This window comes from Hetaerina americana, unplaced genomic scaffold, assembly GCF_022747635.1.
Source record: "Hetaerina americana unplaced genomic scaffold, ioHetAmer1.1.p SCAF_1, whole genome shotgun sequence".
NCBI classification, from domain to species: Eukaryota; Metazoa; Arthropoda; class Insecta; order Odonata; family Calopterygidae; genus Hetaerina; species Hetaerina americana.
In genome coordinates this window covers 101,784,350-101,806,347 of record NW_027286069.1, presented here as the reverse complement: position 1 = coordinate 101,806,347, position 21,998 = coordinate 101,784,350, and the positions used below count along the sequence as shown (strand labels likewise).

At 40.1% G+C, this 21,998-nt stretch overlaps 1 protein-coding gene across 1 annotated transcript in view; it reads right to left on the bottom strand.

Annotated features, from left to right (window-relative positions):
- N (neurogenic locus Notch protein) overlaps positions 1-21,998 on the bottom strand; it is a 232,379-nt gene that overhangs the window by 4,476 nt on the left and 205,905 nt on the right. The window contains exons 6-24 of the mRNA XM_071594212.1: positions 12,125-12,481; positions 11,687-11,842; positions 10,965-11,147; positions 10,610-10,846; positions 10,089-10,219; positions 9,738-9,913; positions 9,108-9,452; positions 8,615-8,760; positions 8,203-8,478; positions 7,701-7,995; positions 6,965-7,257; positions 6,614-6,813; positions 5,954-6,253; positions 4,445-5,325; positions 3,501-3,728; positions 3,190-3,367; positions 2,840-3,093; positions 1,519-1,957; positions 503-862 (exon numbers count right to left, since the gene is read on the bottom strand). Coding sequence (XP_071450313.1) covers positions 503-862; positions 1,519-1,957; positions 2,840-3,093; positions 3,190-3,367; positions 3,501-3,728; positions 4,445-5,325; positions 5,954-6,253; positions 6,614-6,813; positions 6,965-7,257; positions 7,701-7,995; positions 8,203-8,478; positions 8,615-8,760; positions 9,108-9,452; positions 9,738-9,913; positions 10,089-10,219; positions 10,610-10,846; positions 10,965-11,147; positions 11,687-11,842; positions 12,125-12,481 — 5,435 coding nt within the window. The remainder of the gene's footprint in view (positions 1-502; positions 863-1,518; positions 1,958-2,839; positions 3,094-3,189; positions 3,368-3,500; positions 3,729-4,444; positions 5,326-5,953; positions 6,254-6,613; positions 6,814-6,964; positions 7,258-7,700; positions 7,996-8,202; positions 8,479-8,614; positions 8,761-9,107; positions 9,453-9,737; positions 9,914-10,088; positions 10,220-10,609; positions 10,847-10,964; positions 11,148-11,686; positions 11,843-12,124; positions 12,482-21,998) is intronic.

Here is a 21,998-nt window from a genome sequence, read left to right as displayed (position 1 = left end):
TGAAACTGGAGTCCTAACTCATTGATATGCCACAATGTGAATAAACTAATGTTTTAACTGAAACAACAAAAGTATGGTAAAAATGACTGGAGCACTTTAGCTTTTAAATTAAAAAAGAATCTACATGATAATTTGAGATGATTCCTAAGTGGCAAAAAGGTGTACCGGTAAAATGTGTGCCTCCGGTGTAACTTTATGGAATTTACACAACATATTTGAAATGAAAGAAGTAACTCGGTAATTCCACACAAAATTTATCAAAATATAACCAAGGTTTCGACATTGGACGTCACCATTAATCTTTCATATTAAACAAGTGTATAGGTGACTCAACTATGACCAATTTATCGATATATACAGCCATAACCACCAACTGAACAGATTATTACCCTAATGGCACCCTAAACTGCAGGTTAACTGAAATCTGAAATAATCATTATATGCTTATTAAATACGAAAAAAAATTGAGAGAGATAACTGAATCATAAAATGAAGGACATACCTGGAATACACCCATTGCGTCAGATGCAACTGCAGCATGAAGAGGAGTTCTCCCTGTGTGGTCCTGCGCATTAGCATCTGTACCAGCATCGAGTAGGCGCTTTGCTGCATCAGCACGAGCATACCTTGCAGCGAGATGCAAGGACGTCTCTCCAGTCTTCTCCATGGTTGCATTCAGTTCTGCACCTTGGGCTACCAGTTCAGCAATGGCAGCTGCTGCCTCTCCGCCTCCACTGCTGCCATCACCTCCATCTTCACCTTCCTCTCCAGTGTCCAAACCAACACCACCGCGGATTGCAGCAACCATGAGAGGAGTCATGCCAGGTGGCACACGATTTTCCATGTCCTGATGCGAAGCCTCCTGTATCACATTCAAATGGTAAATCAGTTTATTTGTCAGGCTTCCAGCATTGACAAATGCTTTCAAAATACAAAATTAAAAAACTCTCCCACCCATTGGAATCCCCAAGTGATAAACAAAGCCCTTGGCTAATAAGCAATATGCTCCCTGATTAACTGATCAAAACCCATTATATCTCAAAACCCATCAACAGTTTTAGATTTTTGGTACAATAAGAAATAAAGTTTATTTCCCCCTTGAAAGCTTAATACTATATATATTGGTTTGAATCTCAGTCAATCATATTAAAAACTACAATCATTTTCATATGGAATTAATTCAGGTGAAAATTACTTTATTCATATAATAGCTGTTATGAATACATCATAAAAATTTTTTTAAATCCATTCTATGAATTTCATTCACAAACTACAACTTCACAAACCAATACAAAGTTCAATTGGAGGCATTCATTATTATGAGATACTAGTGTATTTTAAATGTGGACTTTTGTTTCATACACTGTACAGTAATCCTATTTATATAGCCGCTCACTAAAATCATTTATTCTTTGGTGAAATAATATTATGTTGCTTTTGATACTTTTGTCAATGGTCCATTGAATAAAGTAGTTTATAAGCTTACTTAAAGAGGAAAAACATCAAAAGTTAACTTACCAAGCTTGGTGGAGTGAGAACAGTCCCAGGGTCTCCCATGCCCCAACCTATTCTGGGCTCAGAATCTTCATACTCGGTGATAACAGTGTGATCACTAGCATAGCCTGCAGCAACAGGGCCATGGGCTTCGGCAGCCCTCGGCCTCTTTGGAGGGGCAAGATGCAGGTGATCTGAATCCCCATCTTCATCCTCATCTTCCCCTTCATCCGACCAGTGTGGCATGGGTCCACCATCAGGGGTTGCGCCGTGTATTGGTGGGGGTGGAAGCCCAGGGTGCAGGTGGGGGTGGAGGTGTGGTTGGGGCCCACTCAGGTGGCCCATCCCACCAACAACACCACCCATTCCATCAATGCCAACATCTATACATGACGGCTGCTTGTTCAGGTTTCGCATCTCTTGTCCGTCTGGTCCTCGTCGACGGGAACGTCTTCTTTGACCACTGTGTGGATGAGTGAAATTGCTATTATTCATCATAAAACAAGCCACAAATCAATAATTACATCCTGCCGATAGCAGAGACATGCCTTTAGGTTGCTTATGATCAATGGGACAACCATTGGGAGTAGTCCAAGTAACAAGTGATTTGCTTAAGTGAAGTTTCAAACTTCAGCATGAGTTTTTCAATTTAAGGTAGCCAAAACAATGATTATCTTCTTTGGCATCCTATAATATGCAGTTAAGTGAGCTGTGTCTATGCACATATTTGTGAGGGTATAAACATGAATTTCAAAGGCAGTCCACATAAAAAATTACATCACAGGTTACGATTAGTATTAAAATTACTCTTGGTGACAGTTATGTTGATTGATTGTGCAGAATCCATATGATTATACTACCTAATTAATTTTCTCTTTGTCATTCAAATGATAGAGGTTTTGACATCAACATATATATCGCAATTATATCAGCAACATGATATTTCTTGACGATCGGAATTGGAAAAATTAAGGGTTGAAGACATCCCATTAACAAACAGTTAGCTAATTTTTCTTCCATAAGCTTATTTTTCATTGTTCTAATTTTTTAATGCCAAGTCAACAGTTAAGAATTTGGAATATATTTTTTTTTAGTAGTTACTGGAGCACAAAATTAGAGCCCACTTTGAAATATTCAGTGCCTACTATGCTAAAAAAAGATTTTTTTAGTTTTAGATTATTTGAATTAAAGACTGACAAATATTCTGTATTAATTTTCTAGTTCACATAATTGCTCTGATTTTTTGTGACAACAAAGATAGTGTACTGTCAAAGTGTGCGTACATTCAAATAATGCAGGTCATATAAAGAGAGTTGTGAGTTAATTTAATGCCAATGGCACTCACCTGTTGTTGCGTAGAAAACCTTCTGGGAACCAGGTGACACCATGCGCTCTTTTCCTCTGAGACTTGGCAAGCACACCCACAATGAAGGCAAGGAAGAGGACCGCCACAACTCCTAACACAATTAACTTCACATTTGGGCGAGTTTCATCCTCACCAGGGCCATCCCCGTGACTCATTTCCCCTCGCACTTGGACAATCGGGAAGCTTGTTGAGAGGGTGTGAGTTGCTGCTGTTGCAGCCAGGAAGTCAGCCGCCTGATAAACAATTCAACGTTGTCAGTACCATATTGAAATTCAACTAGGAATACAAAGTAAATTCAGTCATATAATAAGAAAACCAGAAATAATAACCTCTTTGGCTGTGTTGAAACATGTATAGCCTTCAATGAGGACGCATCTTCGATTATCAATCTCCAGATACACTATAACTCCCCTCGTGCCAGCATCATATTGAAGGGGTGGGCGACTGTCAGTAGGCTTATATGTCCAAGGGTACACCATATCTCTGCCTTGTTCGTCTTTCTTCAACCTAAAACATAATGACATTTAGGAATGGATTTTTGTTGACTAATGTCACTACACCACCACTTTAGCAACATTACAAGATATTTCTTACGAGAAAAAAATCCATCCAAAGTATAGAAAGTGAGCAGTTGTCATACCTTAAATTGGTGCGAAGAGTATGGCCAACTTCACGCAGGAATGGAACTCTGTTTTTGAGAAAAGAGCCTGTGTCCATAAGCATCACCATGGAAATAACGCCCTCAGCTAGGTCAGGCAGTTTTGTCGCTTCACAATCCAATCCATCCCAATTGCATTCCGCATTATTACAACCATAATCACAATGACCATTGGCAAAGTGCTGTTGACAGTATGCATCATAATTTGGGCTGAAAAAGACATAAAAAATGTTAGCTTTAAATAGAATGATATACCAAAGTGTTCCACTAATACTGATAATCTATTGATAAAATGAAAAACATACTGTATATATACTTAGTAAGTTATACATCAAACAAATTTATGACCTTCATAAAATTAATGCAGTTCCCAATGCTATTATGTTAACAACCCTCCCTATTCCACTTCAACTGGTCGACCTCTAGGGATAAAATATAGTATATATGTGGTATCAGCAAACTAAACTTGAAAGCTGGATACATATCAAATACAAAACATACATTAATTAGAATAAGGTGAACACATATCTCATTCAATATTTTTGAGATTAAGACTCATAAATTTTAATAAATGGAGTATGTTAACTGCCATGGCATTATAAAAAAAAGTTCTTAAACCTTTTTATAATGACATGAAGGCAACAATGTTCGCATAACATTGCATAAAACATAACAATACAAAGAAAAGTTACTTGCAATAATCATTAAAGTGAGTGATTATTTCCTTTTTCACAAACTGCACAGAAATAAATTTGGAAACTATTTTAAGGCTGAGAGAGCATTAAACCATGGTAAATATGATTACCTTTTAAACAAAAATCCCACTAAAATTGAGAACTTCATTAAAGCTACAATATGAAAAAAATATCATTACAAACTACAGCCCATTGCTTTAATTCCGATTTGGTTTGACAATGGTTACTTACTTGCAAGGGTGAAGTGAATTTTCACAGTCCCTTCCATCATATAGGCATTGTGGATTGTTGCACAATGGGTTGCAAACTCCATCCATGAAAACATCCCAGCAGTTCACAGGGGCAGTGCAATTCCGCCAAGGGTTCCTTCCAAGTGAGCAATCCCCTCCATCAAACTCGCAGGCATACTTATTGCAATCCTCATCACACCGCAGATCCCCAGCCCTCTCTCTACAGCCCTTCTCGTAACATATCTGCCTCTCCCTTTCAAGGGCAGCATCAAAGTCAAACCTCACCACAGGAGCTTGTGTTGTTGTGCGCCTTCCTCCTCCAGCAATCTCTTCGTGGCCAATTCCTATCTTTCGAGGCCAGCCTACACCTCCGACAAATGTTTGATCATACACGTCGCAGTCCTTCCCGGCCCACTTGGGCGGACAAAGACAAATATAGTCCCCAACTTCATTTTGGCAAACACCCCCTTGACGGCAAGGGTTGGAGTCACATTCATTCATGGAATCTATTTCGCAGAGGCTTCCTGTTGTACCAGTTGGACAAAGACACAAGTACCCTCTGCCTCCAGAGCCCAAAGTGTCTGGCATGCATGTTCCACCTGATCTGCACGGAGCCGACTCACAACCCTGGCCATGAAATTCACAATTTCTGCCATGATATCCTTCTGGGCAAATACAAGAGTGCGTGGGTGGTGGGTAAGGATTTCTTCTGAGGGCACTAGAGAACTGAGAACGACGAGGGTCAAGTGGACTGCACACTCCTCCATTTTGGCAAGGTGACCGCTCACAGATGTCAATGCGTGATTCACACCTCCTCCCCATGTATCCAGGGCGGCAATTACATTGGAAGTCATTGTCAAGCTGAACACAATCCAATGTTCCCTAAAACAGAAAGCATTTCTCTAATTAAGATTTCTGTTGCGATAAAGCCGAGGCAAATATTGCACAAAAAGAAAAATATCAATTAACTTGTGAAATATGTTCTAAGATGAGCAAATTGGCTGAAAAATTGAGTAAATAAAAGATAACTAGCAGTCATAAAAATAATTTACATGCATATTTCAAAGCACCATACAGTAATTTTTTTAAGCACCAAACATACTGAGATATAATAAATATGATCAATAAACAGGTTTTCTGCATCTACTCTAATAGTACTAACCATAATAAACGTAACATGGCATTTCTGAATAAAATCAGCCCAATTAAGACGAAAATATTTCAATATTATTAAACCATTTTTTATTGACTTCCCAGATATTTATCAGATATTACAAATTTTCATGATTGACAAAATGAAAATAACTTGTTATGAAAGAATATCGTGCATGACAAAAACTTTTAACACAAGTCATCACAATCAAAAGATCAATCAGTACAATTTTCCACAATTACTCGCACTATAAGGAACAATAAAAAGCTGGTTGGCACTTAATATACTTTCAGAAAGTAATTGAAGATCCTGAATCAGAATCCTTAAATAGCTTTGATCAATGAAGTTTTGACTGACCTGCGGGGAGCAAGGCTGGGAGAGGCATTCATTGATGTCTCCTTCACAACGAGGTCCAACAAATCCAGGAGGACAATCACACTCAAAGCCACCAACTCGGTCCCTGCACGTGCCATTGTTGTGGCAAGCTCCATGTCCAGGCCTGCCTGGGGCACAGTCATCCACATTGATCTCACATATCATTCCCAGAGTCCCTGGGGGACAGGAACATGAATATGCGGCTGGCAGGTCATGGCAGGTACCTCCATTCTGACAAGGATTTGGGCGGCACTCATCTACATCCAACTCACAGTTACGTCCCTGCAGGTGAAATGAAACTCATCAGTTATAGATCAGGAGGACAAAAAGTTTCAATGGTTCAACAGCCTATAGTTTAAACATAGACTTAAATTTATCATTACTATGCATGAAATATCTTGAACGAGCTTCAGAAGAAATTTAACTAAGTCTATTTACATAATTTATAGCTCAAGCAAGCAATCTAAGTATTTCACATCCTTTTCTTTTAAAGTACAAGAATCCTAGGCTATAATGGCTGTGTATTTCTGACATCTTTTGCAAACAACTCCAAAAATATCCAGTAGATTGATTAACTCCAAAACAAGACTTCTTCAAATCAACAATTTATGAACTGAATCATGGGCATTGAATGTAGTTTACCTGGAAACCCTTTGGACAGACACAAGAATAAGATGCAACTAAATCCTTGCAGGTTGCACCATTCTGGCAAGGTGACGATGCACACTCATCAGTTTCTTTTTGGCAATAGGAGCCACTGTATCCATTAAGACAGCGACAACGATGGCTTGTGCCCACATCCTCACAGGTTCCATTGTTACAAAGCCTTTCGACAGAAACACCTGGAATAAATTTGTCAGGGCACTGTCATTACTTGGAAACAACGATAACTTGTAAAAAAAAATTAGCATCTCAAATCATTTCATCAACAGGAGAGAGTGAAATAAAACGTAAGGCACTCTGGAATTTTACAGTAAATAATAAGAAGTTTACCTTTACGGTTTGCAGCATCCCTGCATGAGATCATGGCTACATCACATAGGCCTCCAGTCCATCCAGGTCCACAGACACAGCTGAAGGTGTTGTCTACCTGGTTGCATGTTGCATCATTGGCGCATGGGTTGGCAGAGCACCAATCAACTGTGCGCTCACAAAGTTCTCCTTCATATCCATAGGGACAGCGACATTTGAAAAAGCGACCTCCGTGGTCCTGGCACAAACCACCATTCTTGCATGGTGCACTATCACATTGGTTGATTCTGTACTGACAGTTCGACCCAGTGAAACTGTAAAAAATTCAAAGTGAAGAGTCAATGAGCATCCTTATTTTCTCACTTAACCAGTACTTTCAGGGCTATAAATATATACTCTGTTTATCTGCATTATGAATGGTTATTTTGAAGAAATTTGTCAGTTTTCACGGTTGAATTGTGGAGGGAAATGTTTACTACCAAATAATAACAAAATTTTACGGTCCTGGCTATGATTTAATAGCAATGAATGATTTTGCTACCTAAGTAATGCTTATATTCAGGTATATTAATTAGATTTCACGTTGGATTGATTCATTATGAAATATATTTAGTTTCATCATGAAAAACACGCATCAGTTTCAGTGAAAGTGCCAGATTATTAATGGCACACTTGAAGGAGAGAATAAACATCTCATAGCATGACATTTAATATGCCTACAGATACACATATAAATTAAAAAAAAACTTATACATACCCTGGCTCACAAACGCAGGTATAGTTATTGATTCCATCAATGCACCGTCCATTGTTCATACAACTGCTCTCCGTGCAATCATCATCGTTGGTCATACAGGTGGAGCCAGAAAAGCCAGGAGGACAGCTGCATGTGAAAGAATTCACATACTGCGTGCACTCTGCCCCATTGTGGCATGGATTAGACTCACACTCATTGATGTCCGTTTCACAGTGAGCACCACCAAATCCATCGGCACAGAGGCAATTATAAGAACCAATTCCATCGAGGCAAGTCCCACCATTCTGACAAGGAACTGCAAAACAATGGCCACCATTATACTCAATTGTAATCAACAGCATATGCATGTATGTGCACCTAATTCATTTCCATAAAAGGAAGGATAACGTTGTAATAAGTTCAAATAAGCCCGCTTATTCTTATATAATTTTCATTAGAGTTTAAGTATGGATCATTGCATAATATTGGTAGGAATTATGGATTTCACAATCCAATTACTCACAGCTAGCACAGTCATCAGTGTTGGTCAGGCAGTCTCTTCCCTCATAGCCCCTAGCACATTCACATCTATAGGACCCATTGGTGTTAATGCACGTGGCCCCATTGCGGCAAGGTGCATTGGCCAAGCACTCATTTACATCCTCATCACAGAGCCTTCCAACATATCCAAGGGGACAGGCACATGCGTAGTCCAAGAAATCTTGAGATGGCGAGCATCTGGCACCATTTCGACATTTGTTAGGATTGCATGGGTCTAGCCGCTGAGAACAGTCTTCACCTGAAAGGAACGCAATGCCATAAGGTGAAATTTTAGGTCAATACATAAAATATGGCACCAATTTCTAGCAATAAATGATACAATTGTCAAAGATAGTTGAGCACATACGTCAGCCAAGAAAACACTCCCAACATACCAGTAAATGGAGCTTCACATATACACCGATAACCAGCCACCAGGTCAATGCAGTTTCCTCCATGCTTGCAAGGGGCTGAAGCACAGTCATCAATGTTAGTTTCACATCTTGACCCAGTATAGCCAGCTGGGCAAATGCAGGCATACCTACGGGAAGAAAGATTAATTATAATTCTCATTTGGAAACAGAGCCACTCAGCAATTTACTCATACAAAGTACACCCCTTGAACAACAACCATGTTTTTACCCCGATATCCAAAACACACTTGACTCTAGATATCAGGTAATGAAATTTCTCAAATTCATTTTTAGAGAGAGAAAATAAATCACAGATAATTATTTCAATTAGAATACTTGTTTCATGACTCGCCTATATCTAGATAATGTGAGGTGATTTCACTCAAAATCTAAAATGAGGTTTTCACTGAGATATGAGTTCAATATTTCTGGGAAAAACATTCCTTGCTATCATTTTCTCAAGCAATTCACTTACATTCCAATTCCCTTCTCTTTGCACTTTCCTCCATGCTGGCAAGGGTTAGAAGCGCATTCATCAATATCAACATCACACCTAGCACCACCATAACCAGGTGGGCAGATGCAAGTGAAACGTCCCACTCCATCGCGGCAGGTCCCTCCATTGACACAGGGGTGCGATGCACATTCGTTCACATCCGAGAGGCAGCGGTCATCAAAGTAGCCACGTGGGCAGTCACACTTAAAACCATTGACTAAGTCAATGCAGTTTCCACCATTGGCGCAAGGGGATGACGCACACTCATTTATGTTCGTTTCGCAATGAGATCCCGTGAAGCCACTAACACATTCACAAGTGTACCTGAGAAAAAGAAATGAAGCAAATGATTTATTACTCTTTCCTCAAAGTTTTAAGCTTTTAAATCAAAACTTCATCCATTCTATACTTTTTAACTATGAAATGGAATGGTGCCTCTTTGTTTTGTGACACAAGGGAAATATATGCATGACATAAATGTCATTGCTACAAGATACTTCAGAAGTTTTAAACACAAAAATTCGCATGCAATTAATAAATGGAAAACAAAGATTAAATGGATGATAAATACGGAATGTTATTTGAAAATTTAAGAATATTTATTCTTACCTGTTAATGCCATCCACGCAAGTGGCTCCATTTCTACATGGATTACTGTAGCATTCATTTACATTAACTTCACAATTATGACCTGATGTTCCTGGTTTGCACCGGCACTGATAGCCATTAATGAGATCCTCACAATGGCCTCCAAATTGGCAAGGGTTGGAGGCACATTCATTTACCTGCATGGAAGAGTGTAATAATTAGCTGCATTCTATTATCTCCACACTAAGTTTCACATGCATAAGACAGTCAGCATGAATTTAAATTCTATTGCCTAATAAGTTAAAATAGTTTAGACTATTTTTCTATTAAAACTTATGCATTCACTTATGACTAAAGCTTGATAGTACACACCTGAGTCTGGCAGAGTCTACCAGTGAACCCTGGATGACAAGAGCATGTGAAGGAGTTCTCGCCATCAATGCACTCTCCTCTGTGGCAAGGAGAGCTTTGACAATCATTAATGTTCACCTCACAGTTGGTTCCTAGATGAGAATGAAAAAAGCATAGCATTAATAAGTGTTCCCATTTAAATATTCCTTCTTACTTTCATGTAGTAAAGATTTCAAACTATATATTTTCTAAATGTATTGCATATAAATGTTGATAGATGATACTGCAATGCATTAGTGAAAATGATCATGTCCGACATGATTAAAATTTTATTTTAGAATTATTGAAATTTCTGCAGCACTGTTTATGATTGGATCACTTGAATAGATCCAATTTGATAGTGCTTTAAGTTGGAACTTGATGCCAGAATTTTAGCCAAAATATTTTTTTCATTACAATTCACAGCATAAATGACAAAATTGTCAATATTGAACTTTGAGACTTGCTTCGGATGAAACGAAATAATCATTCGTGAGACATACCAGTGAATCCTGGAGGACATTTGCAGGTATATGAATTAATGGCATCGATGCATATTCCATCATAGCGACAGGGATTAGAGGCACAGTCATCAATATTGGTCTGGCAGCGAGTACCAGTAAATCCTGGTGCACAAGTACACCTGAAGGCATTGATGAGATCATTACATGTGCCTCCATTCAGGCATGGATTGAGTTGACATTCATCTATGTCGATTTCACACTGAGTTCCAGTGAAACCTAATAAATAAAAGAAAACAGATTTGGCATCATTAAAAACCAAATAGAAAGCCTCACAAAACATGAGTAAACAGAACAAAAGGATCACACTAAAATAATTGGAGGCCAAATGACTTACCTGGCATACAGACACATCTAAATGTCCCTGGATCATCCAGACATGAGCCGTCATTGTGACAAGGGTGAGATTCACACTCGTTCACATTTGTCTCACACCTTGGGCCAGTGAACCCCTGTGTGCAGTTGCAAGCAAAAGAACCTGGTGTGTTCACACAAATTCCTTCATGCTCACATGGAGAACCTTTAAGGAAAATAAGTGAGTCATTGCAAAGGTTTTCATTAATACAAGTATTAATTTCAGTTTTTGATTTTTTAGGATAAAAATATTCAGTTCATGAGGTGAATATGATTCCAAAAAGCCTTTGTTTGCTATCAGTATTCAAGGGATTGTGCTATTAGCCATTTTATAGACAAAGACTATGGACAGGCTAGGACCCAAGGTCATTTGAACTTTGGGAAATAGGCAAGAATGTTGCTCATTGCACCAACCCACCATGTCCTTGGTGGCTAAATCACGATTAAAGCATTAGAGTGAATATCTGTGATGATGATGTCACATATGTATAATCATCAAATACAGTTTGCGTCAAAAGAAATCCCAAAATATTGGCTCTTCATCAAGTTTTCATGATATTAGACATATAAAACTGTTTTTAAAACATCTTTACTTAAAGAAAGATTTCAAACTCAAGACTTTGAGATACCCTCAATGTGATCAATTGGGTGGCTGTGCGTCTTGGGTGATTAAATAAAAGTTATGTTAAATGACAGTTTAAATACCTTGTTCACATTCATTAATATCTTCACTACAATCTATGCCCTTGTAGCCAGAGGCACATGAACAAGTGTAAGAGCCATTAATGGGACTGGTATCACAGATGGCATCTGCATGACATGGATTGGAGGTGCAGGCATCATCCAGATGGCAAAGTAATCCTGAAAAAAAAATCACCACAATTAGTTGTCATTCAAGCAGCAATAATATGCAATGAATTCTCAACAAATGAATATATTAACACATGAAAAAACATTAATAAGCAGAGTGAAAAAGATCATTTTTTTTAGAATTATGGCCATAAAGGTTGGACTAAGAAATTTAATCAGTGATGCCTTAAAAACAATAAGTGTAACCATTAGCAAAATTGAAACTAAATTTAAATATTGAAGCCCTAATACTTTAATATTTTAACACCACAATTCAGGATATTAGATACTGACCAGTCTTTCCAGGTGTGCACCGGCAGAAGAATGATCCAACACGATCGACACATGTTGCTCCATTGAAGCAGGCAGCCCCTGCACAGTCATCTATGTTTTGGGAACAATCAGAGCCTGTCCAACCATTGACGCAAATGCAAGAAAATCCACCGATGGTATTGGTACAGGTGGCACCATTCCGGCAAAGTGATGGCCTCTGAGTGCACTCATCGACATCCACCTCACAATACTCTCCAGTGTAAGTGGGTGGGCAACGACAGGAGTAGGTATTCACACGATCCACGCACTCTCCACCATTCTGGCACAAGGCTCCAGGGCAGTCATCAATGTTGATTTCACAATGCTTTCCCTCAAAACCTGAAAAAATATATAATTCAAAATTAAGGAGGAAACACAGACCTTGTTTGCCAGATTAAATATTCCAATTTCTTTCCTTCACCGCACATAATATTGATTTAAGAATAAAAATTGCATGCATGCATGCTTTCAGACAAAGAATTAAATCACCCTTCTTTTCTGAGGCACTGAATGCAAAATACCAAATAATTAATAAGTATTAACTCAAGGTCACATTTATCATAGTTACACAATGGCTAATTTTGAACAGTTGATGTCAGCTACTAGTGGCACTGTGTGCACTACAGGGAGGAAAATGGTTTTAAAATAAAAAGGTAGAATTAACCAAATATTGGATGGCTGCAGTAAACAAATCTTCGGATTGAAATACCCTGGTTCTTGCATATTTTTGGTTCTATGATGAACCAAGAGTAGGTGAGATCATTAGTGCACAGCAATACTAACCCTACCCAGGGTGAGCCTAGTTTCATTTGAAGTTCTTTGCAAAATAGCATTTGTTTATCCCCACCACCCATGAATGAATTTTGATACACATTTCTGCAAACTAAGTAAAAGTCTTTTGGCACCCCCACTCCTGGTCCAGCTTATCTGCATTTTGGCACCTCTTGCTCAAATTCTCACCCAACATGGCAACTTCTTACGTAGTCTTTTAAGGGGATGATATGGGAGACTGACTTTCACCTTTGCAGTAGAACCCTCACATTAATCATCTTTCAAAGAATCTACAGCTAAAAAACCCATGCATAATAATTTTTTCGCAACTGTATACTTTTTTTACTTTGGCGATGTTATTTTCCCGGCAGGTATTTGCCGAACTTTAAGAAAAAGAAAATAATGGCACGCCATTTCATTTCACAGACAATAAAACAAGGGATGGAGGACCAAACGGCCATTTTGTGAAGCAATATGACGGGCATACTTCCCATGCGTAGCGCCAAAGAATTACAAACGTTGCACGAATCCCATTTAAATATGAGTTAAATAGCACATCGCTCAGGCTGACATACAAATTTTCTTGGTTTAAATATCCTTGGAGATTTCAATCTTCCATTATTTACGCAATTCGTCGGGAAAATAAGAGCAACTGATAAATATTCCTCTGCATGTCTTATCGTGAGCCAATCTCTGGAACGATGACTAGGGCTGTTTTAGTGGGCTCGGAATGCCCTGATCACGGCATGTAAAAAGGGAATGGAGAAAGGTTAAGAGATCGGCTGGGAACCCCAGACGTGGCGTGCGAGCTACTGGCACTTTACCTTCTTGACCTAGCCAATTCTTCATTAAATTCTATTTCACAAAGGCGGAGCTCGTTTTGTGTACATATTCCTCTTCGCAGCGGGGCCCTGAGATGTTCTGGCCTTTTCCTTAATCTTTCAATCACTCGAGGGAAACGTAGGAGTCAGAAGGGTCTTCTTGTCCGCCCTCGAATAACCCGCCATTTATCTATTTCTCCGCCCCTATCTGTATCCCGGACGCTTCTTTGTTTTCAAAGAACTACCACACTCCCTTCACCCTTTTCCCTGGGACCCGTAACTGGAGCCCATCTTGTCCGGCTCTCTACTTCGCTTCCTCGGCGCAACCGGATTCCGAAGACATCCCCCTCCCGTTACTACCATCGTCTGGCCCTCTCTCGCCATGAGACAACACAGAGAGAAGACCGCGCGCGGACAGAAAGTACGCAAGACGCGCTAACGTTCACATGCATGAGTTCGTCGACTTCGTATTGTTCATACACGCCACATTCAAGGCTGCTGATGAGGATGTCACAAGTGGCGTCAAGAAAACGTTTAAATTTCATTCTAGTGAGGTATTTTGTAATATTCAAAAGCATGAGGTAACAACCTGAAAGAATATAATATTTGCCTACGGAAATAGGCTTCAAATTTAATCCGAAAAAATCATTCCCGGAACTGCAAATCGACTCTCCAAATAATTGACATTGCATCTAGTTAGGAAGTGTAAGAGAAGGTTCGCCTACGTCAATGGGGGCAAGCGTCCATTGTATTTTTCATTTCGCAGGAAAAAGCCACATTAACATTAGAATGCAGTCATCGAACCCTCGAGGTAAAAGTTACGCCTGCTCCTATTCACGAGTGTCGTAAAATTGATCAAAACCACCACGTGGTTACGTCGTGTACACCTGCTGAGCGGCCTGGGGCGATCAAATATGGAGTGGAAATAAAATAAAAATCTAAATATTACAGCTTCGAAGGTACAGTAATACACTGAGAGAAGCATCCAACGTAAAAACATATATTGCTGCGGTGAAAACTCGCAAAAACATCATGAGATACAGGAAGAGGCTGTTTAAGGCACTTCGCATTTATTGGAACCTTTTCAATTTTAGGAGGCAAAAGTTAACGACAATTTTCCAATTATCTTCACTGACAGCAATCATACATGCTTCTCAGGAGGCTACACCCTCAATTTCATCTCGCATAAACTTCTGGTAACGCAAACGATTCGGACGAAATGGTAGGTTCTTCTTCACTAAGACCCACGGCCATGGAAATCAACGATAGCAACCGAGAGGCGCCTGAATGCCTACGATGTAAATATCAATTTTAGTTTATAAATAAATTAAGACTCCAAACAAATTGAAATTTTAAGGTAGGGTCAACACGGAGGAGCGCGTCAAAATTTAATCGCAAAGGGAAAATCATCAAATTTGTCAAGAGACAAAATAGAAATGATAGATTTGCGCCATGCTGACGTACATGCAGATGTAGGAAGTAGCTGATACAGCAATCCTTTAAGACTGAAAATGCTATGAAGAAGGGAGACACACAATGATTATAGAAACTGATATTCGAATACTTGGTTTTCCCCGGTTTTCCAGACGCTAATTCTCTTCTATCGTTCTTTACTTGATGTAAACGACCGATAATTTATAACAAGAAGAGCCAAAATCTTTCGCGGAAAACAAACTCCGGCCACAAAGACTTGAATTTCCCTTGAGCTTAGTAATATTGAAACAGTTGGCTTACTATACATCGCTTCTCCCGAATGACGCCAGAAACCTCCCAGTATTTTCCAAGCTTTTTTAGGCAAACTAGTCGTTTGTAAATACACATTTGAAAAAATTAAATAGAATATTTCTCGAGTATTTTGCAAATGATCGCCCACACTCTATTGAACATTACCCATTGTGTGGACCTAAACTTTTATTTCAAGCATCAATTAACAATCCCCCTTCCTTAAGATCGCCAAGTTGCGACAGAGAACGAGCATACGACGATACTGGCCAATGTATTGCTAAATGATTTACACAAAAAAACGTTCGCATTAAGTGCATAAGGAAAGTCGTCGTTCCCCCTCCTCGCTGCACTAACGTCACCGTAAAGCGGTTGGCGAAGCGGACGATTCCTAGAAAAACGTTGCCTACGATTAAAAAAAAACAACAAAAGCTATCCCGCACACGAGTCCGATGTGTGACTCAACGAAAACATCAAGCTGCGGAGCCAAGTATTTGCAGCAGTGCAGTTTCAAGTGAGAAAAAAAATCCGAGTTGGCATGAAAAAAAAACGAAACGCATTAGACAAAGCCCTGCATTTTCTTCCACTGTGCTTTCACTTCCTCCCCTCGTTCCGACTACGTACTTTCCACTCCGTCCCAACCTCCCCGCTCCTCCCACAGTACCGAACAACGAGGGAGAGTACCGGTGGGTGCAGGAGGATCAGAGGGAAGACAGTAAGATTAGGTGGCCGAGCACGTCCACAGTTGCCCACCATTTTTCATTGTTTTGGTCCCTCCGGCAGTTTATCCGCTGATCAAATGTTTACGTTTTTCTCGAAATTGTGGTGGGCAGTGGTTTATCCCCGCTAGGATGCAACGCTCAAATGTACGTTCGCTGTTTTCTCTCAATAAAAAGTTATATAGTCTTTCGCGAAATATTAAGCAAAAACTCAAGATCATTCGAAAACTATCGGTAAAATTTCAAATCCAAATATTTTCAAAATTTTGTGTTCATTCATATGATGAATATGTACGCAAAATTTAAATATATATATATATATATATATATATATATATATATATATATATATATATATATTAATCTACAAAACTGGGTTTAGGAGTGCATTTGAATTGCATTACTCTAAGTTGCTATGGCATCATTAAAAATGATAAAGAGAGATCATATGACGAAAAGCACTAAAATACCCAAAATTTTAATTATTATAATACTACTCAGGGACTGATATTAAAATTTTATATTATCATTAAGTAATCGTCTACTGAGTTAAGAAATGTTTCCAATTGACCAAGGCACAACACCATGCCACAATTTTACGCCCCGACAAACTCACTACTAAATGTCCTTAAACCCCAAACAAAAAATTAAAATAACTCGTTCTTTAGGTCTGCATACTTTCTACCGCTTCCTTCTTTTTCTCCTTCAACCCCTTCCCCTCCTCCTTCCTCGCTTATTCAACATTCTCCCCTAATTACAGTCATCAGCATCCCAATCCCTCTCAGTATCTTCTGCATCCTCTTGTTCTGACTTCAAATGTATCCCAAAAACCTCGTCTCTTTCCCTACTATCCCTAGCACTTTTTGTCGTTTTCCCTTTCTGAGCTATTCATTTTTTCCATCCTTCTCCACACGAACATCTCAAAATCCTCAAATATACGGTCATACTCTAACCTCACGTTTCCTGGCTATTGACAACTATGACCCACGTTAAGATTTTCCCTAGTATTTTCTTTACATCTTTACTTAAGGTCCCCATCATCAAATCGTTCCTGTTTGTATAAGCTCATTTAACTAACGAAAGTATTTTAAAACCCTTCCTGCATGGCCTAGATTATTTTAAAACATTTGGTAACAAGGTGAACTACTGATATAACATTTAATTATTATTATTACATGTAGCATTTAAGTGCAAGATCAGATTTACAATGTTTTAGCCGCTGTTTTTTCAACGCAAATGTCTCAGACATTTTCCTTTCTAACTAGTTATATCCCTGTTGTCACCAACGTATCTGGACACCATAATAGTATGAGGGGAGCGACTGTCGCACCGCGCTCCTCGATTGTGCTGCCTCGAGAGATGGGAAGAAGGAGGAGACCAAGATGATGCGATAGGTTCGGCGGAAGGAGGGGGTGCAGAGCCGGAGAGCGAGAGAGAAGCGAGCGCTGTGAGGATTTGAGCCGCGGGAAGCGGGAGGGGGGAAGGGAGTGGGGTGGGAGGGGGGAAGGGAGTGGGGTGGGAGGGGGGAAGGGAGTGGGGTGGGAGGGGGGAAGGGAGTGGGGTGGGAGGGGGGAAGGGAGTGGGGTGGGAGGGGGGAAGGGAGTGGGGTGGGAGGGGGGAAGGGAGTGGGGTGGGGGGGACCGCGGCGGGGGATCGGGGGGATGGGCAGAGTCAAGGCCGACAACACCCAAACAAAGGATTGCCAACCTCAAGTCGGATCATCTGAGAGATGACCGGACAATGTGACTCACGTAGCCGGGACACATTCTCCATTGAGATTTACGGCTGCCGTTCCGGGATGGAGGGAGGGGAGGCTTAAACCGCCTGACGTCTCCAACTGTGAATCGTCAAAATGAATCCGTCTAGAGCGACGAGACCCGGAAAAATTAACGCTCATCAAACGCCCCCGACAACCGAGACGAGAGTCCCCCCTCCCCCGCTGCACCTGCTTCCTTCGTCCCAAATGTGGATTCTCGATGGTAGCGGTCGCGAAATGGTCCATCGCGAGGATGATGTCGGGCTCAGTGGCTCAGTTGCCTTCCACCAAGGGACCCCATCCCCAAAATCTAAAAGTCGATTTAAAAGTTTTCTGCAAAGTCTAAAAATGTATCAATAACTTCAAATGTTTACCATGCACAATGTACACGCAAATAACAAGTGCTACATTATTTGTTACCCGTCATCAGCAGGTGAAAATTACGATGACTCGTAAGTGGACAAGTAGCTCGGAGAAAATCCTATCGGGTTCCCAGTCTGCAAGCCATCCGAAGGCGTTCGGTCTGGCAAATTCCGCAAATGATGGCGTATTGAGTGGGTACCACGTCTCAAAAAGATTTTCCTACGATAGCTCACGCTGGAACGTCAAGAAGAGACACGTTTGAGGCGGGGGAAACGCGGCTCATACGGTCGAGAGTAGTTACAAACTAATCATAGAAGGAACTTCATCAAGAAATAGCATTAGGCTCGACTTTAGGGCACACATGCCTAAATGTAAAATTGACCTTCTTATGAAAAAAGTCATTCGCAGCGAATTAATTTCATTTTTTTAATTGACGTTGAAAACATTAAACGGTTGAAATACTTCGAAATGGGAAATGACAAAAACACGCAATTCCATTGAAAATGATGAGGTTGTAACTTGCATTTAAAAACGAACGTTATGGAGTGCACCTTATGAGAAGTGGGTAAACATTCTCGGGTTCTCTCAAATAAACAGTTTCTCCTTACCCCGATCCTCACGCCGCAAAAAAAGAGCCGAACGCAACATTTCTTAGCGCAGCTCTTCTCCGCATTGTGCGAATCATTTAAAAACTAAAGTTACCAACTAAATCACTCCCGCTCACGTTATTCCCTTCACTCGGCTGCTCGCGTTTTATTTTCCAGAGCTACGTATTTCTTCTGAAAAGGCAATTAGATTCCGTGGACTTCCTACTGTTAATAAATTCTATTCCATTCATATCCAGTTTTTATGGACGTCATCACTGAGTTTTCTTTAAATCATATCGATAAAATGAGACGCATTTACGGCTTGTCAGAAGCCGTGAGAAAGGCTAAGAGTATGTCCGGTTAATTAAAACATTTGAAGTGAAGACTAAGGGGAGGGGAGAAAAACAAGGACGGCTGCAAATGCAAGGGCGCTAGGGAATGGAGCCCGCCCAAGGTTCTTTCTAACATCCGACAAAAAGTTTCTGCGTCAACCCGTCATCTGGCAACGCCTATTCTTAGCAATCATTATGGATATCCAGATGGAAAAAACGACGATGAGAAAGGAGAAGAAAGAGATTAGAATCCTTCACCGTGTGTTCTCCGAAGGAATAACTAAACCACGTGTTGAGATACAGTCGCTAGAACAATCTACAAGGAAACCCATTCTATGAAAAGCGATAACACCTCTTACAGTTTTGGTACAATATATGCCTTATTCAACGTGGAAATCAAATTTGAACCACCGGGGAATTGAGTCAGTCGTCCAATTGTTACCAATCACGTTTTCTATAAATCAGCATGTTATTTTAACTGTCATTAATAACATTTACGTTCTTATTTTTGGGATACAACTAATCAAATCCCAAAGCACGCATTCGTCTTGTATCGATTTGTCCATCATCGGAACATTTCAATTCTTGATTTTCCTTTAAGATGGGCCAGTACGGTGTAGCAGTTTAAAAAAATTGTGTTCAATATCAATTTAAATATTACAATATTTTTACCCAACTGCTCTATGATTTCTTTCATAGCAAGATCCTCCTCAAAATGTTACAATGGATTTGGAAAAGAAACCTTATTTTTCCTTAAATTTATAAACTTGAAAGTAATTAATTTTAACGAGACCCTTCACCTATCAGTAAATAATGGAGGAAGCAAAAATTATTAACGATCAAGACAAACTAAGAGATTTCACCATTTTAACTTCAGAACCAATCAAAATACTACATTAATATGTAACAACCGCAGTATATTCCATTGTATTAGACCTTACGACAAGACACGCTTTTTGAGAGATATATATGAAAAAAAAGTTTCTGATGAATGTGACAAGCGCACTCCGCATTCCTTAAATAATAAAACTCTAGTGATTGCAAGCTCTTTCGGCGATTTTCAACATATTGGTTGAGAAATTAATGGCAATATTCATTAATCTCACATCCACCACTTTCGGGCGTGAGATATCAATTGAATTACCAGAGGAAAAATCACATTTAAGGCAAACAAAAACGCCATTTAGAAGTACTTTAGTCTAAGACGCTGGGAATAAGTGTGCGTGCATACATATATCTCGGAAACTATCAACTACGCTATGGTTAAGCCATGTTGGTGTGGGGTCTCCATTAGCACGGAGAGGATTCACGTTAAACATAATTTCTTTCGTAAATAATGGTGCAACACGGGCACGGAAAAGAGAGTGTCCTTAAAAATTACCATAGGGAGTAGCGGAACTGTGGTGACGATAGTAGGCTCGGATTTCCGATTCAATGGGGAGCTGTGGAAGTGGTGAAAATGGTGGGAAGAGTTTCATTGTCGGAGACAGCGCTGGATTAAGGCCAACTCACACCGAAAGTTGAAGTCAGCCAAGCATTGTCAATCTCCTGCAGAAAGGCAGGTGGCCCAAGGTAAGGCAGGCATGGCACCTTATAATCACTTAAAGGAAGGGCAAGTACAACGGCTGCACACTACTTTCGCACTGAGATGATCTCGGGTGTTTCTCACGTTACACGGCCGATGAAAAATCACCAAGCGGGATATTGCGTGACGCTAGCATTAGAGAACGTTCTAATACAGTCGCTGGACACGAAACTCCTTTCACCGCGATTCACAAATGAACGCTGATCCTAATTAAAATGGTACTTTTACACCGCTTTTCATGGTATGAGACTAAGTGCTTGATATGTATTGCAGTCCAAATAGAAATCTTCAAGGAATAAATATATGCTAAGTTACAAACGAATCAGTCCTTCATAGTGTTCGTTGGGATTCACAGAACCGCGCCACATCATGCAATCTCTCACTACAAAGGGAGTCAGCAACGCAGGCATTCCAGGAAACTCGCAGGAAGGAGTAATCTGATTAAAGCGGATAGCTTAGCACTGCCCCTGGGTAAAAGTGCTGAAAGGGAGTTGAGGATTTTTTAAAAAACTCTTTAGTGCCCTTATAGGCATTGCTTTCGGTCCTTTCTCCTCAACAACAAATCGGATTACCACGGTCACCATGAGTTCAGGATGAACTTCGGGCAAATGGAAAACTACGCCCACCCATTTATTTTAAGTTTCATGCGTCTTCCGTCATGAATTTCATCCACTCGAGGAAAACTGAGGCAGACCACACGGATACACTCACTCTGTCAACTTGAGAAGCCAATATCCTAAACCTCAGAAGCCATCAGCTTTTTGGCAAACATCCCCTACTGCGATTTATATGTTAAAAACAAAGTGAATCCCGGTCCCGCTAACAAATATTACCTCTGAAAGTCTGATATTCACGTTTTGATTTAGTCATTATTTGGGTTCAGCCAATAAAAATAAGCATTAAATTGTAGTCAACTTATTGAGATGGGGACAACTGCAGAATGCCAAGCAAAACCAATGCTAAAACAACCAAAACGAACGGGGATATGTCCCTAATACCGATTCGACATAGACAACAACAATTAATCACGTTCAACAGTGAACGTGCTCTTGGCTCGAACGATTGTTTGGGCCTTGATCACGCTGCTAACAGACGAATGCCCAGCGTAGGAACTTAACCGCAATTGGGAGAGCACAGCTCGAGACCGGTTGCCGACTTGAACGTGTGAGAGCGGGAGGTAATGAGAAGCTGCCTAGAGGA